Genomic DNA, 26,909 nt, shown 5'->3' on the forward strand with positions numbered 1-26,909 from the left:
GTATAGGTGGCTCTGTTGAGCCATTTTGCCACACCCACTTCTGAAACCCATATCAGACGTAAATTTTCGCCAGTTCTGAGGTGTGTGCAAAGTTTCATGACTTTTCGAGCATGTTTAGGCCCTCAAAAATGCGATTCATTTTGGAGAAGCGGAATAATAATAATAATAATAATAATAAACGGAGCAATTCCAAGAGGGTCCTCACACCATCGGTGCTCGGGCCCTAATAATAATAATAATAAACGGAGCAATTCCAATAGGGTCCTCACACCATCGGTGCTCGGGCCCTAATAATATGTTAGTCAAGACCAAGAGTGATACTCCAAAATGGAATAATCTTAAAGTATTTCTCCAAGGTTAAATCTTAACTGTCAAAATGTGTGTGTCTGTGATTTCGTTCAGAGACATCCTGGCACCCAGTATGTTAATTCAGCAAGAGGTCTGTGACTATTTCTTAATCTAATGAATAATTGATTTGTTTAATCTAATGAAAAATGGTGTGTCTCTTTATTCCAAATGCCAGTCATTGTTCTAATACTTCTATTGGTAAAGATTTTTCGGTAACACTTTAGTATAGGGTCCAATTCACACTAATAACTACTTTCTTATTAGCATGTCTATTATTAACATATTGACTGTTTATAAATGCTAATAAAGTACTTATAATGCATGACATCCATAATCCTACCCAATACCCTAAACTTAACAACTACCTTATAAACTATTAATAAGCAGCAAATAAGGGGTTAATTGAGGCAAAAGTCATAGTTAATGGTTAGTTAATAGTGAGAATTGGACCCTAAAATAAAGTGTGACCGATTTTTCATTGTCTGCAGATTTATGATGTGCAGATTTTTTTCTTGCCCCTGACTCAAAAATTAAATGTCTCCCATGAAAATGGGGGCTCCAATTATGCATAAATCTATAGGGCTCTGTGTGGATCTGATTCCGTGTGGGTCTGAATTAGTTGCCTTTGCAGATAATGCAGCCATAACTGAACTATGCACAAATGTAATTCTGTGTTTAACATCATATGTTAATATGTATCTTTATAGGTGAGTACCCACCAGAGGTTTTGTATCACTGGCAGAAGAAGCCTGCAAATTATCCACAGCCCAACTATCCACTTTATCACCCCCTACCAGATGCAAGGTATTATTTCCGTAACACATAACTTTATATATATATATATATATATATATATATGTGTGTGTGTGTGTGTGTGTGTGTGTGTGTGTGTGTGTGTGTGTGTGTGTGTGTGTGTGTGTGTGTGTGTGTATTTACAGTACATTTTCATTTATCATTTATCCAAAGCATCTTACAAATGAGGGCAATGGAAGCATTCAAAAACAACAAAAGAGCAATGATATATAAGTGACATAACAAGTCTCAGTTAGCTTAAACGCAGAACATGAAGCAAGGGCTTTTAAGTAATATAATGAATAAAAAGAAAACAGATTGAATAGAAAAATAATATAGCAAGCTAGTGTTATATGTCTTTTTTATACTTTTATAATAAACGTATAGAATACATAAAGTTTAGAAAGGTAGTTAGAATTTTTTTTTATATATAAGAATTTAATTAGAATAGTGAATGCTAAAGTAAGAGGGTCAAATAAAGATTCTTGAATATGGCATTTTAATTTTACCCTCTGGGGTCTAAGGGTATTTTTGGGGCCTGGAGAAGTTTTGTCATGCCGTGACATTTGTACTTTTTTCAGTTTCTTATAAATACCTAAATGGCTAAAGTCTAATATCACTGTAATCAGCACATAATTGGCTATAATAATATGTGTGCAGCATGTATGTACATGATTGTGTTTTTGAGAAAAAAAAAATTATGCGTGGTTAGTGAAAAACTAAAAATGGTAAATCAATTTAATAAGGCCATAAAACACATAAAGTACAATGGTTCCCAGAATATATTTAATTACCCCACAACATAATTTAATATCCACTTGGGGGAGCAGTTAAACTGTTTATTATAAACAATCAAAGCTGACTTTCAAACTGAACTTTTTGCATCATTACTCCAGTCACACAATCCTTCAGAAATCCTTTTAACAATCTGATTTTCTACAAAAAAAAAAACAAAAAAAAAACAACACATTTATTGTTATTATTATCATTATCATTATTATTAATGTTGAAAAGAGCTGAGAATATTTTTTCAGGTTTATTAGGGGGGATAAATTGAAAGAAATAGCATTGTTTATTACATTTGTTACAGTTTCATTTATTTGTTACATTTATATTATTTACATCAATCTTTTGAATTGTATAATATTGTTACTGAAACTTCATAATGTTTAACTTGATTATACATTTAGTCAGGAATTATAGTTTGGAAATAGTCTTTGGAAAAAGTCTAACTAGTAAAATGTTTAGACGTTATGTGAAAACTAGTACAAGTATATAAATAAATAAAAAGAGACTTACTTATGTTTATGATCTCTGCTGAATAAAGCACTTCATCCTTTTTTTCTGAGAAAATCCAAATCTCAAAATCCTCAACCACATCACATCTTTGTGGGGTGAATTCATTGATCTATAATATAGAATTTATATAGATCAGTGGGTGAATTATGTCTTATTCTTTTCGGGGGCGTGGTCACATTAGATATAATGAAGGGAGTGAAAAACAGACATTGCGTTGTTTTCATATGGATTACTTTATCACAGAATATTTGTTTTCGCATGGCACTTGTTTAGTTTAAAAGCAGACATGTCAAGCTTTCTATAGATCTCTCTCTCATGTCTCTTCGTTGAGTATTCACGGAGTTACAGTTCATTTTAATGACTTGCTTGTAAATGAAGATCAGCGCAGACAAAGGCTGCAGACAGCACACCTTGTTTGTTATCTTTATTTTATAAGTGCACAAAGTTCTGTTGTTATTATTTCTGTATTCAAAAAAGTAGACCCTTTACAGATTCGATTGATGTATTGATCTTATCTGTACGATCGAAACTGAAAGTGTAATTTAAGTTATTTTCGGGGTTATCTGTAGTGGTGGGCGATACTGCAAAATTTGGTATCGATCCAATACCAAATACATATAGGGTCAGTATCGCCGATACTGAAACCAATATGATACTTTTTACTTAAAAAAAAAAAAAAACTTTTGTGTAGAGGAGTGCAGTAGGTCTATGTCATTATTTCTGAGGTGGATGAATGATCAATTATTTAGGCAATATTTTTTATTAATATATTGAAGTCCACAAAATTATTAGTGATAAAAAAAGCTAAAAAAAAATCTCTCCCTTTTTTCTGGTTTTAAAAGCAAATGAAATAAATTGCACACAATTATTACTGAAGAACAAACAAAGAACAAATATACCTGTGAAATTACATCCCCTGAGCCCCCCTTCTGAATGTGCTAACAGCTTCACTCCCTCTGTTCGCTGCTCCTCGGCGCGTTGTGTCAGTGAGTCACGTGACGACACAACAACGAATCACAGCAGAGCAGCAGGAGGGTGAGGAGTAGCAAAGTGGGCCAGGATGTGAAAGCAGCGTTTGCTCATTCTAGAGGTAGAAGACACGCGCAAAGTATAATGAACGTTGATGAGAAACAATTAAATTAAAATTTCGATTAAATTACAATTGTATCAATCCGATACTCCGCCACGGTCCCCCCGAAGCAATCTAAAATAGTCTGAATATAAACACTTATTATAGGTGCACCCTAGTGATTCAGGACAAGCCAAAAACACGGTTTGGAAAATGGATTCATGGTGTACTCGCTTATTATATACAATTTACTACATTTTGAACACAAACAAAGTTACGGACCGCAGCTCTGATTGGTTATTTTTTACCGGGAGCGATGGAGTTTCTGCAAATGGCAATAGGATCACTGGGAGGAGCCAGAGGAGCTTGATTTTTTTCACAGATTATCTGTCTCATATTCTACTGTCAGGTCATAATGACAGGTTTAATAAATATGTAAAAAAATATTTTTTTTACAAAAGTTCCCTACAGCACCTTTAAAGCAGTCATAATGTATCTTGACAAAACTATATATATAGATTTTTTTTTTTTCTAAAAGAGCTTAATGTACTATGAAAACACACTGTAGGCAAAAAACTTGGGACCATTTGAAACTTCCTATCCAATGAAATTTAGGGCCTATCATACACCCGGAGCAATGCAACGCAAGGCGCAGCGCAAGTGTGTTTGCCAGTTTCAGTCCGGCGTTGTTTGCATTTTCCCGTTCAGCGCCATGTTATTTAATTAACTCAAACCTGGTCTAAAGTCTAAAGTCAATGGTGCAATATTTTTTTTTTGTTATTTGAACAGTGCGTTGTTAGAAAATGCGCCTCTGGGCGGGTCCACAGTGCGTTTTGATTTTGCTTAATACACACAGGGATGCGCATCACAAAAACATGCTAAATATTAAAAACAAAAGGATTACAGTTTAAAAGAAAATTATTGTGTAGGAAACATAAATTTAGAAATGTAATGATGGATAGTCATTGCATGTATTAGAATTAGGCTACCTATTTGCAGTTCAGCCTACTATTGTCATGTTGAATGAAATTGGCTAATTAATTGAACAATTGTGCCAATACACACACACACATATATATTAACTAACTCATCGTGCAGAGCTATTTGAAAGCCTGCATCTAACGCGGACGACTGAAAGATTGACTGGCCACTTAACAGATAATTTCAGCAAAACACCACTTGTTGAACTCCTCAGTTTAATCAGTGTGTTTAATATGTCAGTGTAGATCAGTTTCTTTGCTTGAGAAGCATTCATCAAATTCCGCCATGTAAATAGTGATTCCCTCTTAAAGGGAATGGGAGATGACACTCTGATTGGTTTACTGAATGTTATGCCTATTACTTTTTAAGAGAATAGAGACAACCCATTCCAAAAATGCGCCCCGGCGCACAGACCGTTTTTCCGTCGTTAAAATAGCAAAAGTGAATTTGGATACGCCTGAGTGCATCTGCGCCGTGCGCTTTACCCTTTGCATTTAGATCGTTAAAATAGGCCCCAATGACTTGTCATAATAATAATAATACAGCTGAAAAAACAACTTGTAAAGTTACAATATTTGATGTCAGACAGATGGGATTTAAAAAGACAATTCAAAATCACAGATATTACCAAATTACTAATTTGAATGACACTATCGGGTGAAAACAAAACTTGAACTAAACTGAGCTGGATAATGAAAGTTTTGTCATTATCATATTCTGCAGAGTTGCCATGTTTAATAATTGATTAACTTTTCAACGATGACAGTCAGGGGCGGACTGGCCATCTGTGTGATCTGGAGAATGACAGAATGGCCGGTACTCCAGGATGGCCGGTGGGCCGGCCCACCATCCACCATGCACGCAGTCATCACCTGTTTTTTTTTTCCCCCACTAATCTGTTTAGACTCCAGTACTGTAAGTAGCAACAATGCACATTTAAGTTGGATGCCAGCTGCACTGGCCGTGGCCACCAAGTAAGGAGAAGAAGTGGAAGAGTAGGAAGAAATAAAAGCCGTGGATAAAAGATGGAAAGAAAAGGGTGGGGCTGAGAAGGAGAGAAAACAAAAAGTGGAATTTAGATAGTGAAGCCACTAAATATCACAAAATAACTGAAATATATAGCAATATTTTCCAGCAGCAGCACTTCACAGTTAAATATTAGCAGCAGTGAAGAAGTGAGCCAGACAGCTATGCAGCAAAATTCCACCTGTCATGATGCTGATGGACAGAAAGATGAGCTGGTTCCACAGGCAGATCCAGGGCAAGTACTGTATTTTTTGGACTATAAGCAGGCATGTTCTGGCCATCGGGACTACCGGGAGATTCCCGGTGGGCCGCGGTCTGGTTGGGCCGGTGTGTTATGTATTTTGTTTTTAAATCATTAATAATCACAAATAGATTCGTAATTATATTGTTGTATGGTACAATTCCGGCCTTATGTGTCTCTCTCATGAAGCTGAATTATGTTTTTTTTTTTACGTTAGTCACAATAATTTATTTAAAACATTACAAAAAGCAGTATAAAGAACAGATAAAACGACGCGTATGCATGATGCTGATGCGAGCTGCGAGACGTGACGTGTTCACTGCTCATTGGCCAATCAGAATCAAGTTCTAGCCTTGAAAAGCGGCCGCTTTACAACTGCAACGAAATTCAATATGTTAAATAATAAAATATCTAAGCGTAATGGAGGGGCCGAACGTTGAGAGAGAGAAAACGACAAGCACTTGAGGCAGATGCCACCAAATGTGTCAAGATATATAAATTATTTGCTGGAAGGCAAAAGACTTAAGTGAAGACGTCAGCAGGGCGGGACTTGACTGCTGAGGTGAGACAGATATGTGATGATACACGTAGGCTACTGCATTGTTTTGTTTCAAAAAGTTAGGATATTCCAGCTGTAATATGCCACCACTCACTGATCTATATAAATTACATTTACAATTCTCAGCTCTCAGGTTCTGTCCATTTTATTACAAAATTCAGACAATACCGTTTTGGCGTCAGAAAATGTGACGTGACACATCGCTTTAGTACTGAGCCCCTTAAGGGTCATTCTGGTGGAAAAAAATCAGAGTGAGTGAAAAAATGTCGGGTGGGAGGAAAAAAATATTTTTTAGATTTTTTAGATTTATACTGCACAGTCTTCAAACTACACGAGAGCTTTCTTGCTCTCTCTCTCTCTCTCCCTCGTGCATATTAACAAAATCATCAGACACCATAGAAAAAGGGCGGAATGCCAAAGTTTCACGTGGAGCATTCTGAGATTTTTTTCTCCATGACAGGCTGCTGGCTCTCACTGTTAAATGTTTTTTTTTTTTTTTTTTTTGCAAAAGCACTCTCTGTATAAGCTTAAAGCCCTCAAGTTTACATTCGTTACTGTATTCTTACAATTGCTCTAAACAAATATTTTGGGTGACCTTTTTTTTGAATGCTGTTGTTATTTTCATCTGAAAGAAGAACTTTTTTTCAGTAAGCTAGGCCTTATGTGTTCAGAAAGCTTGTTTCAGTAAGCTATGTGTTTTCAAGGCTTCAAGGTTTTATTGAATGCTATCTCTATACAAGTGCAAAGTAATGCATTCTTAGTCTTTTATTTTGTAATTTTAAAAGCAATAAACATATATTGCAATGTTAAGGAATTCATGTTTTTTTCATTCAGATATGTAAATCAACATTTATAAATTGTTAGTAGTCAATTAATGGGGAGACAATCGAAGTCGAATCGGTCTGAAAAAATTAATCGTTAGATTAATCGATGCATCGAAAAAATAATCGCTAGATTAATCATTTAAAAAATAATTGTTTATCCCAGCCCTAGTAAGTATTGAACATGAAAGGAGAAAGAGAGTTACTTAATAGGGATGAACTTAGGAAGTGATATTAAGGCTGCTACATTTTTAATGATTACAGTTGTTAAAACAGCTAAACTTCAACATTTTAGCTGTAAAATGCCACATGCAGTAGTTAATATTAAGAAATATTTTGTGTTTTACTTTTATCCAAGTTTATTAGATGGAAAAATGCAGTTTTACAAATGCTAGAAACGTGGCTTTCTAAGGAAAGATTGCGATCAAATAGCACGTCTTAGACAGTGTTCTAGGTTATTACATGCAGAGTTTCTAGGCCCTTTAATTTACACCTCTGTTTTTTCGGAATTTAGCAGTAAGAAATTACTCGTCATCCAGTTTTTTATTTTTAACGAATGCACTTCCATTAATGCCAACAAAGTGTTCAAGTCTATGCAAAAGGATGTTTTGGTCAATTGTGTCAAACGCAGCACTAAGATCCAATAGAACTAATAGAGAGATACAACCATGATCAGATGATAAGAGCAGGTCATTTGTAACTCTAGGAGAACAGTCTCATTACTATGATACGGTCTAAATCCTGACTGAAATCCTCACATATACCATTTTTCTCTAAGAGGGAATATAATTGTGAGGATACCACCATTTCTAGTATCTTGGACAGAATAGGGAGATTCGAGATTGGTCTATAATTAACTAGTTCTTTGGGGCCAAGTTGTGTTTTTTTGATGAGAGGCTTAATAACAGACAGTTTGAAGGTTTTGGGGACATATCTTGTGAATGCTGTGACAAGTGTCTGTTAGCCTAACGCAGTACACATAGCAAGTGTTTTTTTTTTTGTTTTTGTTTTTTTTTTTATAATAAAAAAAAAAAAAAAGTAAATACATTAGAAAAAGAATAGGGGATGCTAGTTTAGGAGGGTCGTTTTTTAATATAAATAAAATAAGTCAAAATAATAGAAAATACTAGTGTTAGAGAGACATTTTTTTATAATATATAAAAAGAAAACAAGAAGATAGAAGAGAGAACACTATAGTGTTAGAGGCTATTTTCTTTTTTTCCTTTTTTTTTTTTTTTACAAAGAAAACGACTAGTAAGAATAGAAAAATTATAGAGAGTAAGTGTTAGGGGTCAAGTGTTTTTTTTTTTCTTCTTAGAATTAGTATAGAGAGTGATAGACTTTAAATATGCTTAAAGTAATACTTTTTTTTTTACGAAAAAGTTGTATTGATTATCATAACCACGCTTTGCTTCCCCTTTGGAGGTCCATCTCTAGACAAGTGGCAGTTGTGAGGCCCCCTCAAGTCACATCCCGTCAGAGTACAGCCCCTGTGAGAGAGCTCATATCAGAAGTGTGTGTCCAGCCTTCCCAACCAGCTTCTGTCGGCCACCCTCAAACATTGAGGCGCAACATCAGTCTTCCTGATGACTGCAGTGAGTGATGCTTCAAAATCAGTTTTTCAGATCAACATGAAACTCTGACAACTTATAATTTTTATGATTTTCAGGAGACATTTTCATAACATATTCTGTGGACACTGCAGCGGAGTTGATGCCCTTTGTGAATTTTTTAATTAATCAGGGATTCAGACCGGCTGTAAGAATGCCTACTTTTCATAAAACATTTATTGTTTGTGATGTGTATAATAGATATATTAAACAAATCTCTCCTTGTTTTTTTTTTTTTTTTTTTTTTTTTTTACAGATTGATATATTTGAAGACAGAGTTAGACAAATGGATGTCAACAAATGGATGGACAGTTTTTTAAAAAATGTAAGAAAATCTATGTATAATTGTTGTAAGGGAGCAGAAAAAAAGTGAATTTTTTGTGTTTGTTTTGTTTTTCTTTTTAGTTTAGTTTATTTTAAAGTCACCATGAAACGGAAGTTGCAATTGTCTTCTTTGCTGTGACATATCTGAGTGAAATGGCATCTGAAATAAGCATCTGAATAATTTATTTGCAATCAAGTCAATGATATCGCTGTAGATGAAGTGACCCCAACCAAGCAAGCCAGAGGTGATGGCGGCAAGGAACCGAAACTCCATCTGTGACAGAATGGAGAAAAAAACCTTGGGAGAAACCAGGCTCAGTTGGGGGGCCAGTTCTCCTCTGACCAGACGAAACCAGCAGTTAAATTCCAGGCTGCAGCAAAGTCAGATTGTGCAGAAGAATTATCTGTTTCTTGTGGTCTTGTCCTGGTGGTCCTCTGAGACAAGGTTATTACAGGGGATCTGTATTTGGGGCTCTAGTTGTCCTGGTCTCTGCTGTCTTTCAGGGATGTAGAGGTCCTTTCTAGGTGCCGATCCACGATCTGGTCTGCATACTAACTGGATCCGGGTGACTGCAGTGACCCTCTGATCTGGATACAGACTGGATCTGGATCTGCGGTGACTTCGGAATAAGAGAGAAACAGACTAATATTAGCGTAGATGCAATTTTTCTAATGATGTACAGTAGCAAGTGTATCAGGTGTTATGGGAAGTGTTCCTTGTTCTGGTTTACCTAATTAATGCAGCCTAAAACTCCTTTATCGGATTTGGATATTAAAAGCATATTAGTATGTTATGTGTAAGCCAGGTTAAAGAGATGGGTCTTTAATCTAGATTTAAACTGCAAGAGTGTGTCTGCCTCTCGAACAATGTTAGGTAGGTTATTCCAGAGTTTAGGCGCCAAAATAGGAAAAGGACCTGCTGCCCGCAGTTGATTTTGATATTCTAGGTATTATCAAATTGCCTGAGTTTGAGAACGTAGCGGACGTAGAGGATTATAATGCAAAAGGAGCTCATTCAAATACTGAGGTGCAAAACTATTCAGGGCTTTATAAGTAATAAGCAATATATTAAAATCTAGACAATGTTTGATAGGGAGCCAGTGCAGTGTTGACAGGACCGGGCTAATATGGTCATACTTCCTGGTTCTATTAAGAACTCTTGCTGCTGCATTTTGAACTAGCTGTAGTTTGTTTACTAAGCGTGCAGAACAACCACCCAATAAAGCATTACAATAATCTAACCTTGAGGTCATAAATGCATGGATTAACATTTCTGCATTTGACATTGAGAGCATAGGCTGTAATTTAGATATATTTTTTGAGATGGAAAAATGCAGTTTTGATTGCGATCAAATAGCACAATAAATATAGAGCTGAGTATAATCATCATAACAGTGAAAGCTAACACCATGTTACCTGATGATATCTCCCAAGGGTAACATATAAAGCGTGAAGAGTAGCGGCCCTAGTACTGAGCCTTGAGGTACTCCATACTGCACTTGTGATCGATATGGTCCCTCTTCATTCACTGCTACGAACTGATTGCGGTCTTATAAGTACGATTTAAACCATGCTAATGCACTTCCATTAATGCCAACAAAGTGTTCAAGTTTATGTAAAAGAATGTTGTGGTCAATTGTGTCAAACGCAGCACTAAGATCCAATAGAACTAATAGAGATATACAACCACGATCAGATGATAAGAACAGGTAATTTGTAACTCTAAGGAGAGCAGTCTCAGTACTATGATATGGTCTAAATCCTTACTGGAAATCATCACATAGACCATTTTTCTTTAAAGAAGAAATATAATTGTGAGGATACCACCATTTCTAGTATCTTGGACAGAAAAGGGAGATTCAAGATTGGTCTATAATTAACTAGTTCTTTGGGGTCAAGTTGTGTTTTTTTTTGACGATAGGCTTAATAACAGCCAGTTTGAAGGTTTACGGGTTAACACACTTTTTTGCACATATTTAAAACCAACAATAAATGTTTCAGGATTAAAACATTCGATAAACGTGTTACACATTGCTTGCACCATTGCAAACTGGTGCAATCCTGAAACGTTGCATAAAAGCATGAGAACGACAACTTGAGTCATTCTTAGAATCCAACATTGAAACAAAATAATTCACCGCAATAGCTCAATGAAGGTTTCTCCACTGCAAATCTCCTGTTCTTTATGATAATGGTGGCTTGTACAATACTCTCCATTCAGTTCTTACATTACCTAATATTAAATTAATATTCCAACTCTCTCATCAAGCATCTTCTTGTTAAGCATGAAAACACACATTTTATACAAATCTTTCTCCATACATAAAAAAACAACAACAGAAAACTTTTTTTTTTTTTTTGTAGAAAAAAAACAACAACCTGAAAACTCTTCAAAACTTGGTTAAATTAACAAACAAGGAAAAGGATCTTCACTTTCAGGGACACTAGTCCTAAAAAAGAAATCCTCTAAAACAAATATGTGAAAACTTTTAACCTTATCAAAAACGAGTAATTGAACGAACAGATGTAAAACCCAGTTCCCTTTCAAGGGAACTTCGAACTGCGTCCTCTAGGGGGCTCTATGGAAAACACCTCGTCGTGACCCGTGTATGAAGAATATTTTTAAAAAACACCAACGAGTTGGCCGGCAACAGCCTCTGACGCCACTACCGGCGCGACTATAACACTTTCTGATACTGAGGGTAGTGCTCTGCTGGGTTTTTACCCAGGAAAATCAGGAGATATTTGGGGATGGTGAAGAAGCTGAGGCTGAGCCTTCTGCATATGTAGAGCTGTTGGAGGTTATGGATCGCACCACAGCAAAGTTGGACTTGCCATGAAAGTGCGCTAACAAGGTGACGCCATGAGGCCACCTTGATGAGCATTATCTTTCTGACCATAGCCCTCCAGCTTGGGTGAGCCTTCCATTTCTGCCTGATCTCCATACAGAGATCGAAAAGAAATGAAAGTTTTCTTCTCGCATCCATCGGTTTCGGCGATGTGCCGACATCGAGTTGATGCGCGAAAACGGCTATGAGAGGTCTTCATGAATCCTGGTAAAAAATTAGATTAAGAAATATCCAGTCTTGCCTTAAGAATCAAAGATCCTTCAACAGCCAAAAAATAGAATGAACATGATCGCCCCCCCAGCTTACATTGGTCCATCAAGAAGTCTTTGTAAAAAATGCAACCGGAGTGCTACAATCCTACTCTGCAGAGGAATCAACCCCTGTCCCGCTTCCTCCTTGGGTAATAATAAAACACTCTGTGGAATCCAATGAAGCTCGTCCCAGAAAATGTCAACAAAAACTGTTTGAATCTCTGCCATCAATTTCACAGGAGAGTAAATACAAACCAGTCTGTGCCATAAAAGTGAAGCAACCAAAAAGTATTCTTCCCCATAAACCAGCTAGGAATTTTATTGTTCTAAGAATGTTCAGAGAATGTTATATATTCTGGGAATGTTTTCAGCTGCAAGTTTTATTTTAGTTCCCAGAATGTTCTCCTAAAAGTTAGGATAACATTATCTAAAGACATTCTAAAAATGTTTATTAATAACATTATTAGAACATTTTTCCCTAACATTATAATTAAGATTTAAGTGGAAAACTTTCCATTGGATAATGAATGTGGACTTAAATGTTGCAAGTCAAATTTTGTTTGAAAGTAAAAACCCAGACTTTTCCAACTTCATTAAATATCTCCAAAAACAGTATTTCCAACTTCATTTATTATAAACCAGGTTAAATCTATTTCTGTCATACATTTACAAAAGTTCTTATTGAGATGAACAGAGGATAAAACTGCTGAGTTTTCATAAAACTGAGTTACATTTCTCCTTCAATGCAACTGACCATGACAATATTATTTGAAATTGAAATTGAACAACACTGACTATAGATTTCACAGTCGTGAGCTGAAAGTAAAAACTAAGCAATATCATGTGCAGGAATGCTATTGTGAAAATGATCACAGGTGTAATTGTCTGTATATATCCATTCTATAAACGGGTACTTTTTAGGCAAAACTGACCGGTTCATTTTTGTATTTCGATTCTGTGCCTTCTACTTGAATCTGATTAATTTGTTTTGCAGAAGTCAGTGTTAATAATTGTAGTGATCAGTCCAAAGTATAAGACAGATGTTGAGGGAGATGGATCTGATCAACATGGACTACACACCAAGTACATCCACACTCAGGTGAGACCTGCTGATAACTGTCTCTTCTCATCCTTCTAGAAGTCTTTGTAAAAGCTTCTTTGAATGTTTTGATAAGGCAGATCTTATAAGATACAGCATTTTATCCATCAGGGAATGCTGTTGTTGAAGTTATAACTACATCACATTGTTTTAATTATTCTGAGCTATCTCTAACACACTTCAAATGTATTATGTATATTAAAACTTAACTCAAAAAATGGCAATTTTAAAAGGGTACTTTAGATTTTGATACTCGGTGTGTATAGATCTACTGCTCCTTTGGTTTATGTTTTATATTGTTTCCTTTTTTTTCAGATCCAAAATGAATTCATTCTTCAAAGATGTCTAAACTTCAGATTGGTACCAGTGCTGTTTCCCAGTGCTAACCAAGTAAGTCATCAAAAAATTTGAAGAAAACTCAAATGTTGAGGGCATGAGATGGGAGATATGTGTAGTAAGGAAATAATTAAATGCATAAACATGTATGTATGATAAAAACCATGAGTTTAAAATATGTTGCTTTCTCTGGCAGAGTCATGTTCCACTGTGGCTACAGAGCACTCGTCTGTACCGGTGGCCTGAGGATGCTAAGGACATGTTACTGCGTTTACTCAGAGAGGAAAAATACATTGTCCCTCCTCTTGGCAAAGACCTGATGATCACTATCAAACCCCTGTAAAAGTGAATCTCGAGACATCATGTCTAGTACACATTTCACCTCAAAATCAAAAGAAATGATAAGAACATGATAATTTGTTTAAGGATATATTTAGTTTTCTTTTAGGACCATAATTTCTTGATTTTATTCTTATTTTTTTAAATGAGAAGTATGAACACTGTCCAAAAAAGAGAAAAGAAAATCTAAAATTTAACTATCTTATCTTTTTGTTTTCTATTTTCTTTCCATTTATTATACAGTTATTAAAAAAGACCTATAACACTAGCTTGCTCTATTCTTTTACTATTCTATCTGTTTTCTTTTTATTTATTGTATTATTTAAAAGCCCTTGCTATGTGTACTGCGTTTAAGCAAACTGAGACTTTTTGATTGCTTTAAATGTCCTAAGTTGTAAGTCGCTTTGGATAAAAGCATCTGCTAAATGTAAATGTTATATATATATATATATATATATATATATATATATATATATATATATATATATATATATATATATATCAGTGATGTGCAGGTCAATGCATAAACAACCAGCACCCGGCCGACGTTTTCAACTAACCCGCCCGCAACTTGGACCGCAAAAAATGAAAAAGAAAATATTGTACCTTGCACGCTTCCTGACCGCATTTTTTACAAGTAGTAAATGCTCATTGTAGTGTCATTGGGGCATAGACGTACAGTAGGAACTAGGCAAAAAAAAAAAAAAAAAAACTTTCTACAAAAGATTCTAATTTTGTCAAGAATTATCAAAACTTGTCAGTGAGCCCATAATTTGTACTTAAATAGTCTAGTCTGGCTATGTCTATTTTGATGTTTCTGCAAGTTCAGCAGACAGTGTGGTTCGGGTTTGTTCCGATCAGAGCTCGTGAGCGGAGAGTGCATTTCTGAATATTCCGCTCTGCTCACTCATTACGTGTGGTTGCTCGCTAAACCCATAATGGTCTGGTGATTTCTTGTAACTGATTATTTTATTTTATTTCTATTTCTTTCATTTGATTTTGGGATAAAATGTAATTGCTTGTAAGATTTACCTATTATCCCACTGCATAAATACTCTAGAAACACTTCTCAAAAACTACAAGTAATCGTTGTAAACTCTTTTGAAACTGCAACAAATTATCTGTAAATTAATCTCAATACCAACTCATATGCAGCTTCTGAAAAAAAGCATTTTTTTTTGTAATGTCTATTTGATATGCTTTTCTCATTTAACACAATAATGAAATTAAAATTTATTTTGCGAGTCATTTCTCAGCCATATTTGTTGTGCAATTCAGGTGAATACATTGAAAGCAAGCATACATATACTGTAAAGCTCCTTTGCCAGCTGCAGTTACTTTGTATATGTATGCAATGCAATGTATATGTATGCAAGTATATGCAATGTTAAGGCTTGAGCTTGAACTTATTAATATGGTTCTCTCTTTTTAAATACAGTTCTTATTTGCAATGCAGGAAAACAATTATATTGTGTTAGTATTTGCAATTCAGAAGGAACATTCTAATGTTTTAGTGGTTTTAAGTATAGCGTATTAGGTATACTGTATGTTAGAGCTTCTATGCACAGCAACAGAATGTTAGTTAGTTTAAGCGGGAAAAGAAATCACACATATGCTTTAAAGGTTCTTTACAAGTCAGAATTAGTTTACATTTGCAGTAAAAATAGTGGAGCTTGCACTTATTAAGTTTTGTTATGTTTCTGTGTAGTACAATGTAAATAAAGCACACAACGAAGGTGGTTTACAAGGAGATTTCATAAACACAGAAAACAAAACAACAAACTACACATTACCATAAACGAGAGCAAACGATGATCATATCAGGGCTTAAATATACAGATTCAACAAGTCCTACAACCCATATGTTAAAAATAACCCAACCTGTAACCCAATGGGTTGGTATAGCACCTTCCCATCTGGGGGTTATTTCAACCCAACCCATTGGGTTAAAATCCTGTTGGGTTAAAAGTTATCCAACAGTTGAGTTAATTATTTACATTAATTAACATCAGTATTTTTATTAAAAATTACTTAATACAACCATATTTTGAAACTACTTTGTTGTAAATTACTGATTTTATTTTAATATTCCAATAACACATTTACAAATTCAATTCATTTCAAGTTTATTTGTATAGCGCTTTTTACAATACAAATCGTTACAAAGCAACTATACAGAAAGTTATGTTTCTACAATATTGAGTAGTAGCTTATGATGGTGACTGTCAGTTTGTGCATGTTTGACAGGATTTTTAGAAAAAATGAATACAAGACGTAGTCAGCCAGATGATGAACATTATTAACTTCAGTTAAGTTCAGTTTCAGTTTATTGTCCCCTAAGGGAAACTTACAGTCAGGTAAACACACAGGTGGCACAACAGGTAAACACCACATACACATACAAATAACAATACAAACTACAAATTAAAAACACTGTTACACTACTTCTCATCTAGATCAAGAATTATGCAAGTTTAGCAACCGAATTGCACTTGGTATAAAATAGTTCTTTGTCCTATTGGATTTAAAACGAGGGACTCTGAATCTCCGGCCTAAGGGGAGGACCTCAAAAGAACAATGAAGGGGTGATTTACACAGTCCAATATGGAATCTGCTTTCCTCATAACCTGCTTCTCATAAATATTTGCCAAGGAAACCTGTGGGCAGCCTATTGACTTACCAGCCACCTTTACAATATAGCTGAGGTTATTTTTCTCCCTCAGGCTGATGCCCCCACACCAGGCAATAAAAGCAAAAGTAAGGACAGATTCAATAAAAGATTTATAAAGTAAAGACAGGATAACCTTATCAACATTAAAAGAGTTAAGCTTCGTTAGGAAGTACAATCGTTGTTGTCCCTTTTTACAGATCATCTCTGCATTTATGTTAAATTTAAGTTTATTGTCTATCACAGATATTTGTACTGCTCTACCACGTCTATGCTGATTCCTTTTATATAGGTGGGTGGAGGACAACCAGATTGTTTTCTCCTAAAATCTATGAGCATATCCTTGGTTTTAGAGGTGTTAAGATGGAGAAAAAACCTGTCACACCAACTTACAAAATCATCGACCACTGGCCCATGCTGAGATTCATGTTTCTGCAGTAAACTGACAATAACTGTATCATCCGCATATTTCAGGATGTGTCTATTACTATACTGACTCCTACAATCGTTAGTGTAGAGGATGTATAGTAAAGGTGAAAGTACACAACCCTGCGGGGAGCCAGTGGAAGAGACACGCCTTCAAGAGAGACAACCACCTTAACTCACTGTGTTCTGTTAGTTAAAAAGTCCATAATCCAGCACACAAGATTACTCTAAATGTTAAATTCTGATAATAAATTATCTGACTAAAACATGTGGCTGGATAGTATTAAAAGCAGAAGAAAAATCCCAAAACAAGAGCATGGCATGTGTACCAGGACCGTCTAAATGTCTATAGAGGAGATCTAAGAGTGTAATCTGGGCATCCTCTACCCCTCTGGTAGCCCTATATGCAAATTGCAAAGAGTCCAGGGCCCCACCCACACTCACAGAAATATTTCACCCCAAATTTAAGATTTATGTAATTTTATTACATGACAAATTCCAATTTATATTTTTTTCATAACTTTGATGAAAACCAATCACATAAACTTTAAATAACATAATCTTGTTTGTTTAACTCTTACAGAAGATTGTATTGAGAATGAACTAAGGTTTAGATGTTGATTTATTGTTTCATTTGAAGTAACCATGTTAGAGATCAGTGTTTGCTTTAGTTGGGCTCTTGACCTTTGACTTCTGTCTTAGTCTTTATTTCTGGCTGTTATAACTGTGTGTTTCTAAAACATTTGTTGTAAACGAAAAGCCCAGATGGAATCCCATCAGGTGTTAACCTGTACCTAGGTGTAGGTTGTTATACTTTATATTGGTGATGATAATCATCAATTATTGAACTGTACAGAGTCTAATCTCTGATGAAATAGGTGTTGTGCAATTTGATTGACTATAGTAAAAGTGATTCTAAGAGCAAGTGGTTCTGTAAAAAGTTAATACAAAAGACTTTCCAAACAGTTTAGACTTCTATGGTGTCAATTAGTCACACACAGACATCAATAATCAGAATATGAACCTCAACAATGGTGACTATTAAAAAAAATGCTGCAGAGCATGCTGGGAGCCATGGATGAGTTTTGTACTACAATAGTACCCAGCATGCATTGCAGCATGTTTTTTTCGTCACCATTGTAGAGGTTCATATTCTGATTATTAATGTCTGTGTTTGACCAACTGCTGGCATAGCAGAAAAATTATGTGTACAAAATGTTTGGAAAGTCACTTGTATATTAACTTATATTAAATTGAGTTACAACAAATGTGTTTTAGAAACACACGGTTTAAAGACTAAGACAGAAATCAAGGGTCAAGAGCCCAACTAAAGCAAACACTGATCTCTAACATGGTTACTTCAAATGAAACAAAAAATCAACTTCTAAACCTTAGTTCATTCTCAATAAGATCTTCTGTAGACGTCTGACAGAAATAAAGTCAGTCTGGTTATTAATAAGTGGAGCTGGTGATGCTGTTTGTGGGGTTTTTTAATCAGATCTTGAGAGATTTCATGTATTTTATTTCAGTTGATTTCATCTAAGGCTGTGTCTGAAGTCAGTTGTAGTAGTTCTTGTGTTTCTCTTTTTTTCAGTGATTCTGTTTGTTAACAGCAGCTGTTCATCACTAATTCTCAATCAGCACTTAGTTAATCACTTAATTACTTGAATGCAAAGTTTTAAAACTTACATGGTTTAAATCAAGGCAATCTGTTTACTCAAACGGTTTGAGTTAAGTTTACTTGTCAGGTTTCACAGTGTAATAAGAGTTATAAAACAAACAAGATTCTGTTATTTAAAGTTTATGTGATTGGTTTTCATCAAAGTTATGAAAAAATATATAAATGGGAATTTGTCATGTAATAAAATTACATAAATCTTAAATTTGGGGTGAAATATTTCTGTGAGTGCACCCTGAACAGCAGAAGCCGCTTAACAATCCTTTCAAATGACTTCATGACCAGTGAGGTCAATGCCACTGGTCTGAAGTCATTAAGTGTGATCACAGAGGTCCGGGTATTGTTCGTTCATTTGTTTTTGCTTTCACATATAAAAACGGAAAAACGAGAAAACAGCTCCTTTTTCTTGGAAATTATGACTTGATTTTTGGTTTACCCGTTTTTGCACGGAAATCAGAAATACCACTTGATATTTCGATTTTCCCCTGTGGGTGGTGCTAAATCTGATTAGCAGGAAATACATTCATTATTTTTCAAATTAAGAGTTTACCCACACTGCATTTGTTAGCCTCTACAATTAATAGTCTATAAAAAAAAATGAATAGTCTACATGCATGCTATTTGTTACCCAATTATTTGGCTTAACTGACTGAAAAAATATATTGAAATAGCCTAAATGTAAACACGGTTATCAGACAAAGGGCAGAATGGAGAGAAGGCCCTTCTTAGTGCATTCCTCGCTATATAGGTTTCTTTTGCCTTCCCTTGACAATATATTTTGCTATCCCCTTTATATCTCATGTCTGTGTGAGGCATACACTGTGTTTCGGTTAAGGATGAGATGTGCTCATAGACGCGCCCACCCTCCCAACACTTTTCCCCACCCCTGTAGGGGTCAGCCAGCTGTTTTTTTCATTGTTTTTTTCCCCGTTCATTTATATATATATATATATATATATATATATATATATATATATATATATATATATATATATATATATATAAAAATGCAGAATCTGAATCAAAATGTGTTTGATTTAAGCCTGCATTTAAAAATTTTGTGTCATAAAATTATATCGTGCATAAGCTCAACTAACGCGATCGTTATAAAGGTGTTTAAACAACAATACACTTCCACTTGCATGTATTTGACAATCGGAATATCAGATATTTCATACCATAGATAGCTAACACATTTGTGAATTTGGGCCTAATCTAGGCTATCCAGGGTTGTTGTTTTTCTCCTTTTTTTTCATTGCATCTGAAAATGACTTTATGCAGCTCATTCGCTCTGGCGCAGATCCGCCTCTCGTGATGCTCAGCTGTGGACGATTTAAAAATGGGTGCGTTTGACTTGAAGCACTACTGCAGACAGTGGATTCGCTTTTTTGTTGTTATGTTTTCTATCAGCATCAAAAATACAATGAATGAAAGTGTTTATCTGTATTTCTGATTAATGATAACTATGCATATACATTCATAAATCAGTCAATTTTGTATTTTATTATGAGATATTTTATTCGAATGTGATCAGTGACTCAAGCACTGATGGACCAAAGAGTGCGCATTTCGACATTTGCAGTTAAAACTTAAAATATAAATTCTCAGAAAATGCATTTAATGCCAATATATTGAAAAGTCTGTTTATATACTCCATTAATAAAGGAGTCAAGACATTGGAAAAAATCAGTCCACATGCGTTTTATATTTATCATAAAACTTCCATTATCGATTATCACAGCTTTGATTCCTCAATGAAAAAGTCTGCATTTTCTATACATTTTGTAGGTATCTCTTGCAAGTGATTCAGTTTTTTTTATTTTTTATTAAAGAGTTTTAATTTTAGGCACACACAGATAACAACAATCAGAGTATGAATCTCAACAACGGTGACAAACAGCATACCGTAAAACTTCAAATAATAGCCGAGTCCCAAATAGACGCCTGTCTCTTTTAAACGCCTGGTGTGACAACAGGTTTGGGTAAATAAAGGCCGGTCTCAAATAGAGGCCTGGGGCCTGTTGCACAAAAGTAGAATTAAGACATCCGGGATAAATGACTAAGCTGAGCTCAATAAAGCCAAAACATGTGCGTCCAGGCTTAATTGGTTGCACAAAGACCAAGCCAGGATGAGCAGACACGGATTCATTAAGCCAGGTGAAACCAATCCTGGATAGGTGCGCGCTCACGGCTCACTCAAATAGACCCCGCCACAGATCACAGATTAACTGATTTACCATGGCAACTAGAGCCGCGTACTTTTCCCCGTCGGAAGCACAAATCCTCATGGAGGCATACGAGGAGGTAAAAGATATAATTAAGAAGAAAGGCAACACCGCCACAGTGATAAAGCAAAGAGAAAAAGCGTGGCAAAGTATTGCAGACCGCCTGAATGCGTAAGTAGTGCACAATTACACACTCACCGCTCCGCTGAAACGTCACAATTACAAATCAAATATTTAATTCACATCTCCAAAAACGCAGTTGTACTGTAATTATGAAACGGTTCATTTTTTTATTGAAATGCACTGCATATATGAGTGAAATTGTGTAACGTAACTCCATCACACTGTATAAAGCTATGATATATTATTATTAAAGCCTTACATTATTATTTTACGTTACTACGCTCAGTGCGGTTTAATATTAGCCGTTGTACTCTGCTTATTATGTTGTCCACCGGTTTTTTTGTGTTTCCCCTGCTTTTATTAATGTAAAGCAGCTTTGACCGAATGAAACAATTGTGAAAAGTGCTATATAAATAAAATTTTCTTGAATACATAGATGAGCTATAATAATAATCACTTTAATTTATATAGCGCCTTTCAAAGGACCCAAGGTCGGTTGCTCACTGCACTGCAAAAATGTCTTTCTTACTTAGTATTTTTGTCTTGTTTTCAGTAAAAAAAAAAAAAATCTAAAAAAAATCTTAAATATTTTCTAGAGCAAAATAACCTAGGAAAATAAGCAAAAAACTCTGCCAGTGAAACAAGAGAACTTTTCTAAAAGTAAGTGTTTATGGAAAAAGTAAACTTATTTCAAGAGAATTTTTCTTATTATATTGACAGATATTTAAATTTTTTGCTTGTTTTAAGCACACATTTACTTGAAGTTTATATTTTTGGTCTAAACCTATACTTATTTTGCTAGGTCATTTAGAAAATCAAGAAAATACATCTTTATTGTTTTTTTTTTATTATTTTTACTGAAAACAATACAAAAATACCAAGTCATTTTTGTCAGTGTGACTCCATTAAATGTTCTTGTGATAAATAATGTGTGTGTGCGCGTGTGATGTAGATTAAACATGAACAGGCCAAAACGGACATGGCAGCAGGTCAAAATCAAATACAAGAACATTCTGCAGAATGGTATGGTCCCTGACTAATATTTAACAAAGCACAAGCATATATTGTACCCAGAAGGTGCCTGCTCACACATTGTCTGTACTGTTTTAGCAGTGAAAAAGAATACCCACAGACAAGGCACGGGTGGTGGGTCACCAAAGGCTGACCTTACCCCAGCAGAGGACATGGCCTTGGAGCTAAATAAAGGCAGGCCCGTCTTAGAGGGGATCCCTGGGGGGAAAGAGACGAGCATAGGTCCCTCCCAAGATGCCACCCGCTTCATTCAAGGTATGTCCTTCCATCTCTACATGGAATACAATCACATTCATATTGAATCAATTTGGACTGTCTGACTTTGGTTTACCTATTGCCTTGCAGTGTCTGGCAGCACTGTGTTCCTGTTAGAGCCACCAGCACAAGCACCAGACGATGCTGATCCAGTGAGTACTCCATCAAAGGCATACTGTAGGCCTGGCATGTCTTGTCTACTAGCTTCAATATGAATCCGATTAAATGTGATAGGGTGAAAGCCCCAGTGCAGCAGCAACAGCACATGATGGAGACGATGATGAGGAGGAGACCATCTCTCTGGATTCCAGAAGGCATGAGGTATCATGTTAAGACTGTGAAAGTACTATTTACTCTACAATGGTGAGGAGTCCTCATCAAAATCAAAAAATCTAATTTCTTTTACAGGACCCAGATGCTATACAGTGGGAAAACCAGCCTGGCAACATAGTGCGTATTAATAAAAGGACACCACATCCTGCCAAATTCCAGCAGCGCTAATTGTATTGTGTTCACAGAGCTCACAAGCTATCAGAAAGTTGTATGGCAACCACCTCCGGCGCCAAATAGAACTGGCAGACATAGACATTCAGTACAAGAAGAAAAAGATAGAAAATCTTGCACTGGAGTCCGAAATAAAAAAGAGGACAATTAGGAAACTGGACCCTTGAAATAAAAAAACTTGAGCGGGAGGTGAGATATGCCTTCAATGTACACTGAATGCTAACTGTAACACAAATGTATTAATCATTATTTTTCTTTCGATGACACAGCTCAAAATAAAAATTAGGTATATTCTCGTAAAGTCAAGTGAGCCATGACATATGAGCTCTTATTGTGAGCACACAGGACGGTGGCATCTTTCTAAGGTATTTTTTATTTTCACAGCAATCAGTACAACCAAGTCATCGTTATAAGGCACCAGCCTCTTTTGCCCACCCCCCCAGCACCAGGTGTGGCCACTAGCCTATATGAAGGCCCAAAATTGTGTGTTCCTTTCTGCTCTGACAATGGCATGCCCATTCTTGCGAGATGTGGTGGATGAAGAAGCACTTGTGCTGAGGAGAGCCTTCAGGCGAGAAAGGGTCTTCAGGGACCGGTTGGACCCACTGGCCTTCCCTGATGACCATCTATATGAAAGATGCAGGTTTTCTGCAGATGGCATCAGGTATCTATGCAGACTACTGGGTCCCAGGATTAAGCACCGCACTGCACGGAGCCATGCACTGAGTGTGGAGCAAATGGTTTGTGTGGCCTTGCGCTTGTTTGCTAGTGGAGCCTTCCTGTACTCAGTGGGGGATGCAGAACAGCTGAACAAGGCCACAATTTGCCGCACAATAAGGAGTGTGTGTCTGGCTATCAAAGCATTAGCAGATGTCTTCATCTCCTTCCCTGGCCACAGAAGACTCTGTGACATGAAAGAGGAGTTCTATAGGATTGCTGGTAAGAGGATCTACAAATTACAGGACAACTGTTAACACATAGTAGGATACTCATTACTTTGTGTGACAGGTTTCCCCAATGTCATTGGTGCAGTGGACTGCACACACATAAGGATAAAAGCCCCCTCAGGTGCCCATGAGGCCGATTTTGTGAATAGGAAATCCTTTCACAGCATTAATGTTCAGGTGAACATAACTTTTTGATATTGTCCATTGACGAACACTCTGCATTGCCAATGATGTGCATTGATTGGTGTAATATTCCTCATCTTATGATTTCAGATGGTCTGCAATGCTGACTGTGTGATCAGCAATGTTGTGGCGAAATGGCCTGGCTCAGTCCATGACTCCAGAATCTTTCGGGCCTCTGAAATCTATCAGTGCCTATCACAAGGTAAGCCACACAACCCCTGTTTATAACCATCATGGCTGTGTCAAGAATATCACTGTGTTTATGAGGTAGTAATGATGAGATTTTGTGTTGACAGGTGAATTCTCTGGTGTGTTGCTGGGAGACCGGGGGTATGGCTGCCAGCCTTTTCCCCTGACACCTTTCACAGACCCCCAGGAAGCACAGCAGGCCTACAACCATGCCCATGCCAGGACCAGGGCCAGAGTTGAAATGACCTTTGGCCTCCTGAAGGCACGCTTTCACTGCCTTCACAAATTAAGGGTCAACCCTGTTCGGGCATGTGATATTACTGTGGCTTGTGCTGTCCTCCACAATGTGGCCTGCCTGAGGAAGGAGAGGGCCCCCAGAGTGCCACCAGCCATGGACTGGGACAATCCGGCAATCTTCCCTGATGACGACAGTGGTCGGCTGCTGAGGGACCAATATGTGTTGAATTATTTTAGTTAGTATGTGTGCTTTCAATTTAGGTAAAAAATGTCCTGCTGTGGCAGAGGAAATAGGTTTTTTTTGGGTTGGTTTTTTTACGAATTTGGCCTCTTATGATGTTTGTGCGGTATACTGTGTGTAATACAAGGCTGCAGGGAGGCTACTGCATCCATTCATTTGTCTGTTCAGTTGATGTGTATGGATTTGTCCTGCATTTATTTCAGTGTGCAGACATCCAGGGTGTGTTATATACAGACCTTTGAATGTGTATGTATCATTTTGTATAATATGCTTTGATTCTGTGCTTTCCATCTTGTAGAGTCACTGTGACTTCAGTTTCGAAAGGAGCTGATAGTTTACCTGCTTTGTTTTGTCCTTATTCAATAAAGGAACATAATGTTACACATTGTGTTTTTATATTGATATGGAATGTGTATTTGTTTATATGACAGAGTACTAGGGCCCCACTGAGGAAAAAGGATAAAGTCATAAATTTATGAGGCTGGTTCTTTCTGCAGAAAAGCAACATATTCTTTTTACAGTTTTGATAGTAATGACAATGTGATACTTCATATTCTGGCACATCAGCATGTCTTTGTTTATGAAACCATACTGAAGTACAATTTCATGAAATGCCCCACATCTGTCATTTTAACAACTGTCCTCCTTTAAAACAACTGGTTACAATATTATGACTTGTCTTTTTTTTCCCCTCTGTGGCCCTAATATTCTATCATTTTATAAATAGCCTTATAGTCTATGGGAAACTGTAAATTATCTAATGATAGCAACATCATCTAAAAATCATTAATTCAAAATGATTGAAATTAATGATCACAAACGTTTAAATAATGACAGTGGGTCTAGTTATATGTGATAACAATGTATAGTGAGCAGTGAAATAACTATTGGTTTCCATTTGTGGCGACTGCTGACTGACATTAGGGATGAGATTAAATAGATCCTGAAATTTAGCCTGGTCTGGAGCAGGCTAGCTCCACAGAATAAATCTCCATGGTAATTTATACCATAACATATCCTCCTGCCCCCTATCCAGCTTTAGTGCAACCGGATTAGGGATCAATTGAGCCAGGATCACCAAGATATCCTGGCTTAATCCCTTATCCTACTTTTGTGCAACAGGCCCCTGGTCTGTATTTTTTGGGTAGTGGATTGTATTTGATCTTCTCAAACCTGTCAGATCGTCTGTTGTATGTTTTGATTAGATTTCACGTGACAGACACAACAACAGTTCATGAACGACTCACTATGGCAACATAATAAAGAGGTTAACGAACTTTCTTTTAGTCTTCAGTTTTTCTTAATTCTCTCAATACCTCCATGGAGACAAAAATAAATAAGTATGATTTGACATTTTAAGCTGGAAGTTTTCAAATTTGGTGAACAAAATTCAGGAGAAGCTGCGACATTTCTCGGTTGATACAAAAAGAGCTGGATACGGAGCGGCTGAAGATATACTTGCGCGCGTGCGCGTGTTATCGAGGGAGAAAGGTGAGGTAATATATTTCAATCAATCAATCACCTTTATTTATATAGTGCTTTAAACAAAATACATTGCGTCAAAGCACTGAACAACATTCATTTGGAAAACAGTGTCTCAATAATGCAAAATGATAGTTAAAGGCAGTTCATCATTGAATTCAGCTATGTCATCTCTGTTCAGTTTAAATAGTGTCTGTGCATTTATTTGCAATCAAGTCAACGATATCGCTGTAGATGAAGTGACCCCAACTAAGCAAGCCAGAGGCGACAGCGGCAAGGAACCGAAACTCCATCGGTGACAGAATGGAGAAAAAAACCTTGGGAGAAACCAGGCTCAGTTGGGGGGCCAGTTCTCCTCTGACCAGACGAAACCAGTAGTTCAATTCCAGGCTGCAGCAAAGTCAGATTGTGCAGAAGAATCATCTGTTTCCTGTGGTCTTGTCCTGGTGCTCCTCTGAGACAAGGTCTTTACAGGGGATCTGTATCTGGGGCTCTAGTTGTCCTGGTCTCCGCTGTCTTTCAGGGCAGTAGAGGTCCTTTCTAGGTGCTGATCCACCATCTGGTCTGGATACGTACTGGATCCGGGTGACTGCAGTGACCCTCTGATCTGGATACGGACTGGATCTGGTGGCTACAGTGACCTCGGAATAAGACAGAAACAGACAAATATTAGTGTAGATGCCATTATTCTAATGATGTAGAAAGTACGGTGTTATGTGAAGTGTTTCCGGTTCCAGTTTACCTAATTAATGCAGCCTAAAAATCCTTTAACGGA

At 36.5% G+C, this 26,909-nt stretch overlaps 2 protein-coding genes across 3 annotated transcripts; both read left to right on the top strand.

Annotated features, from left to right (window-relative positions):
- Positions 1–1,018: 1,018 nt before the first annotated feature.
- On the top strand, positions 1,019–14,212 carry traf3ip2a (TRAF3 interacting protein 2a). Its single transcript, XM_026255614.1, has 7 exons — positions 1,019–1,152; positions 8,562–8,731; positions 8,806–8,894; positions 9,003–9,071; positions 13,165–13,269; positions 13,585–13,659; positions 13,802–14,212. The coding sequence occupies exons 1-7, from the start codon at positions 1,034–1,036 to the stop codon at positions 13,946–13,948; spliced, it is 774 nt and encodes a 257-aa protein (XP_026111399.1). The 5' UTR covers positions 1,019–1,033; the 3' UTR covers positions 13,949–14,212.
- Positions 14,213–20,576: 6,364 nt separating this feature from the next.
- LOC113087668 (putative nuclease HARBI1) lies at positions 20,577–25,031 on the top strand. Of its 2 annotated transcripts, XM_026255615.1 has the most exons (10): positions 20,577–22,087; positions 22,175–22,351; positions 22,442–22,503; positions 22,586–22,672; positions 22,760–22,801; positions 22,870–23,044; positions 23,240–23,794; positions 23,864–23,979; positions 24,076–24,187; positions 24,282–25,031. In XM_026255615.1, the coding sequence occupies exons 7-10, from the start codon at positions 23,323–23,325 to the stop codon at positions 24,650–24,652; spliced, it is 1,071 nt and encodes a 356-aa protein (XP_026111400.1). In that variant the 5' UTR covers positions 20,577–22,087; positions 22,175–22,351; positions 22,442–22,503; positions 22,586–22,672; positions 22,760–22,801; positions 22,870–23,044; positions 23,240–23,322; the 3' UTR covers positions 24,653–25,031. The 2 variants fall into 2 exon arrangements, with proteins under 2 accessions (XP_026111400.1, XP_026111401.1); XM_026255616.1 differs by lacking the exons at positions 20,577–22,087; positions 22,175–22,351; positions 22,442–22,503; ... (1 more) ...; positions 22,760–22,801; positions 22,870–23,044 and adding an exon at positions 23,114–23,141.
- The last annotated feature ends 1,878 nt before the right edge of the window (positions 25,032–26,909 follow it).

The sequence above is a fragment of the Carassius auratus genome, unplaced genomic scaffold, assembly GCF_003368295.1.
Source record: "Carassius auratus strain Wakin unplaced genomic scaffold, ASM336829v1 scaf_tig00045065, whole genome shotgun sequence".
In the NCBI taxonomy this organism is placed as follows: Eukaryota; Metazoa; Chordata; class Actinopteri; order Cypriniformes; family Cyprinidae; genus Carassius; species Carassius auratus.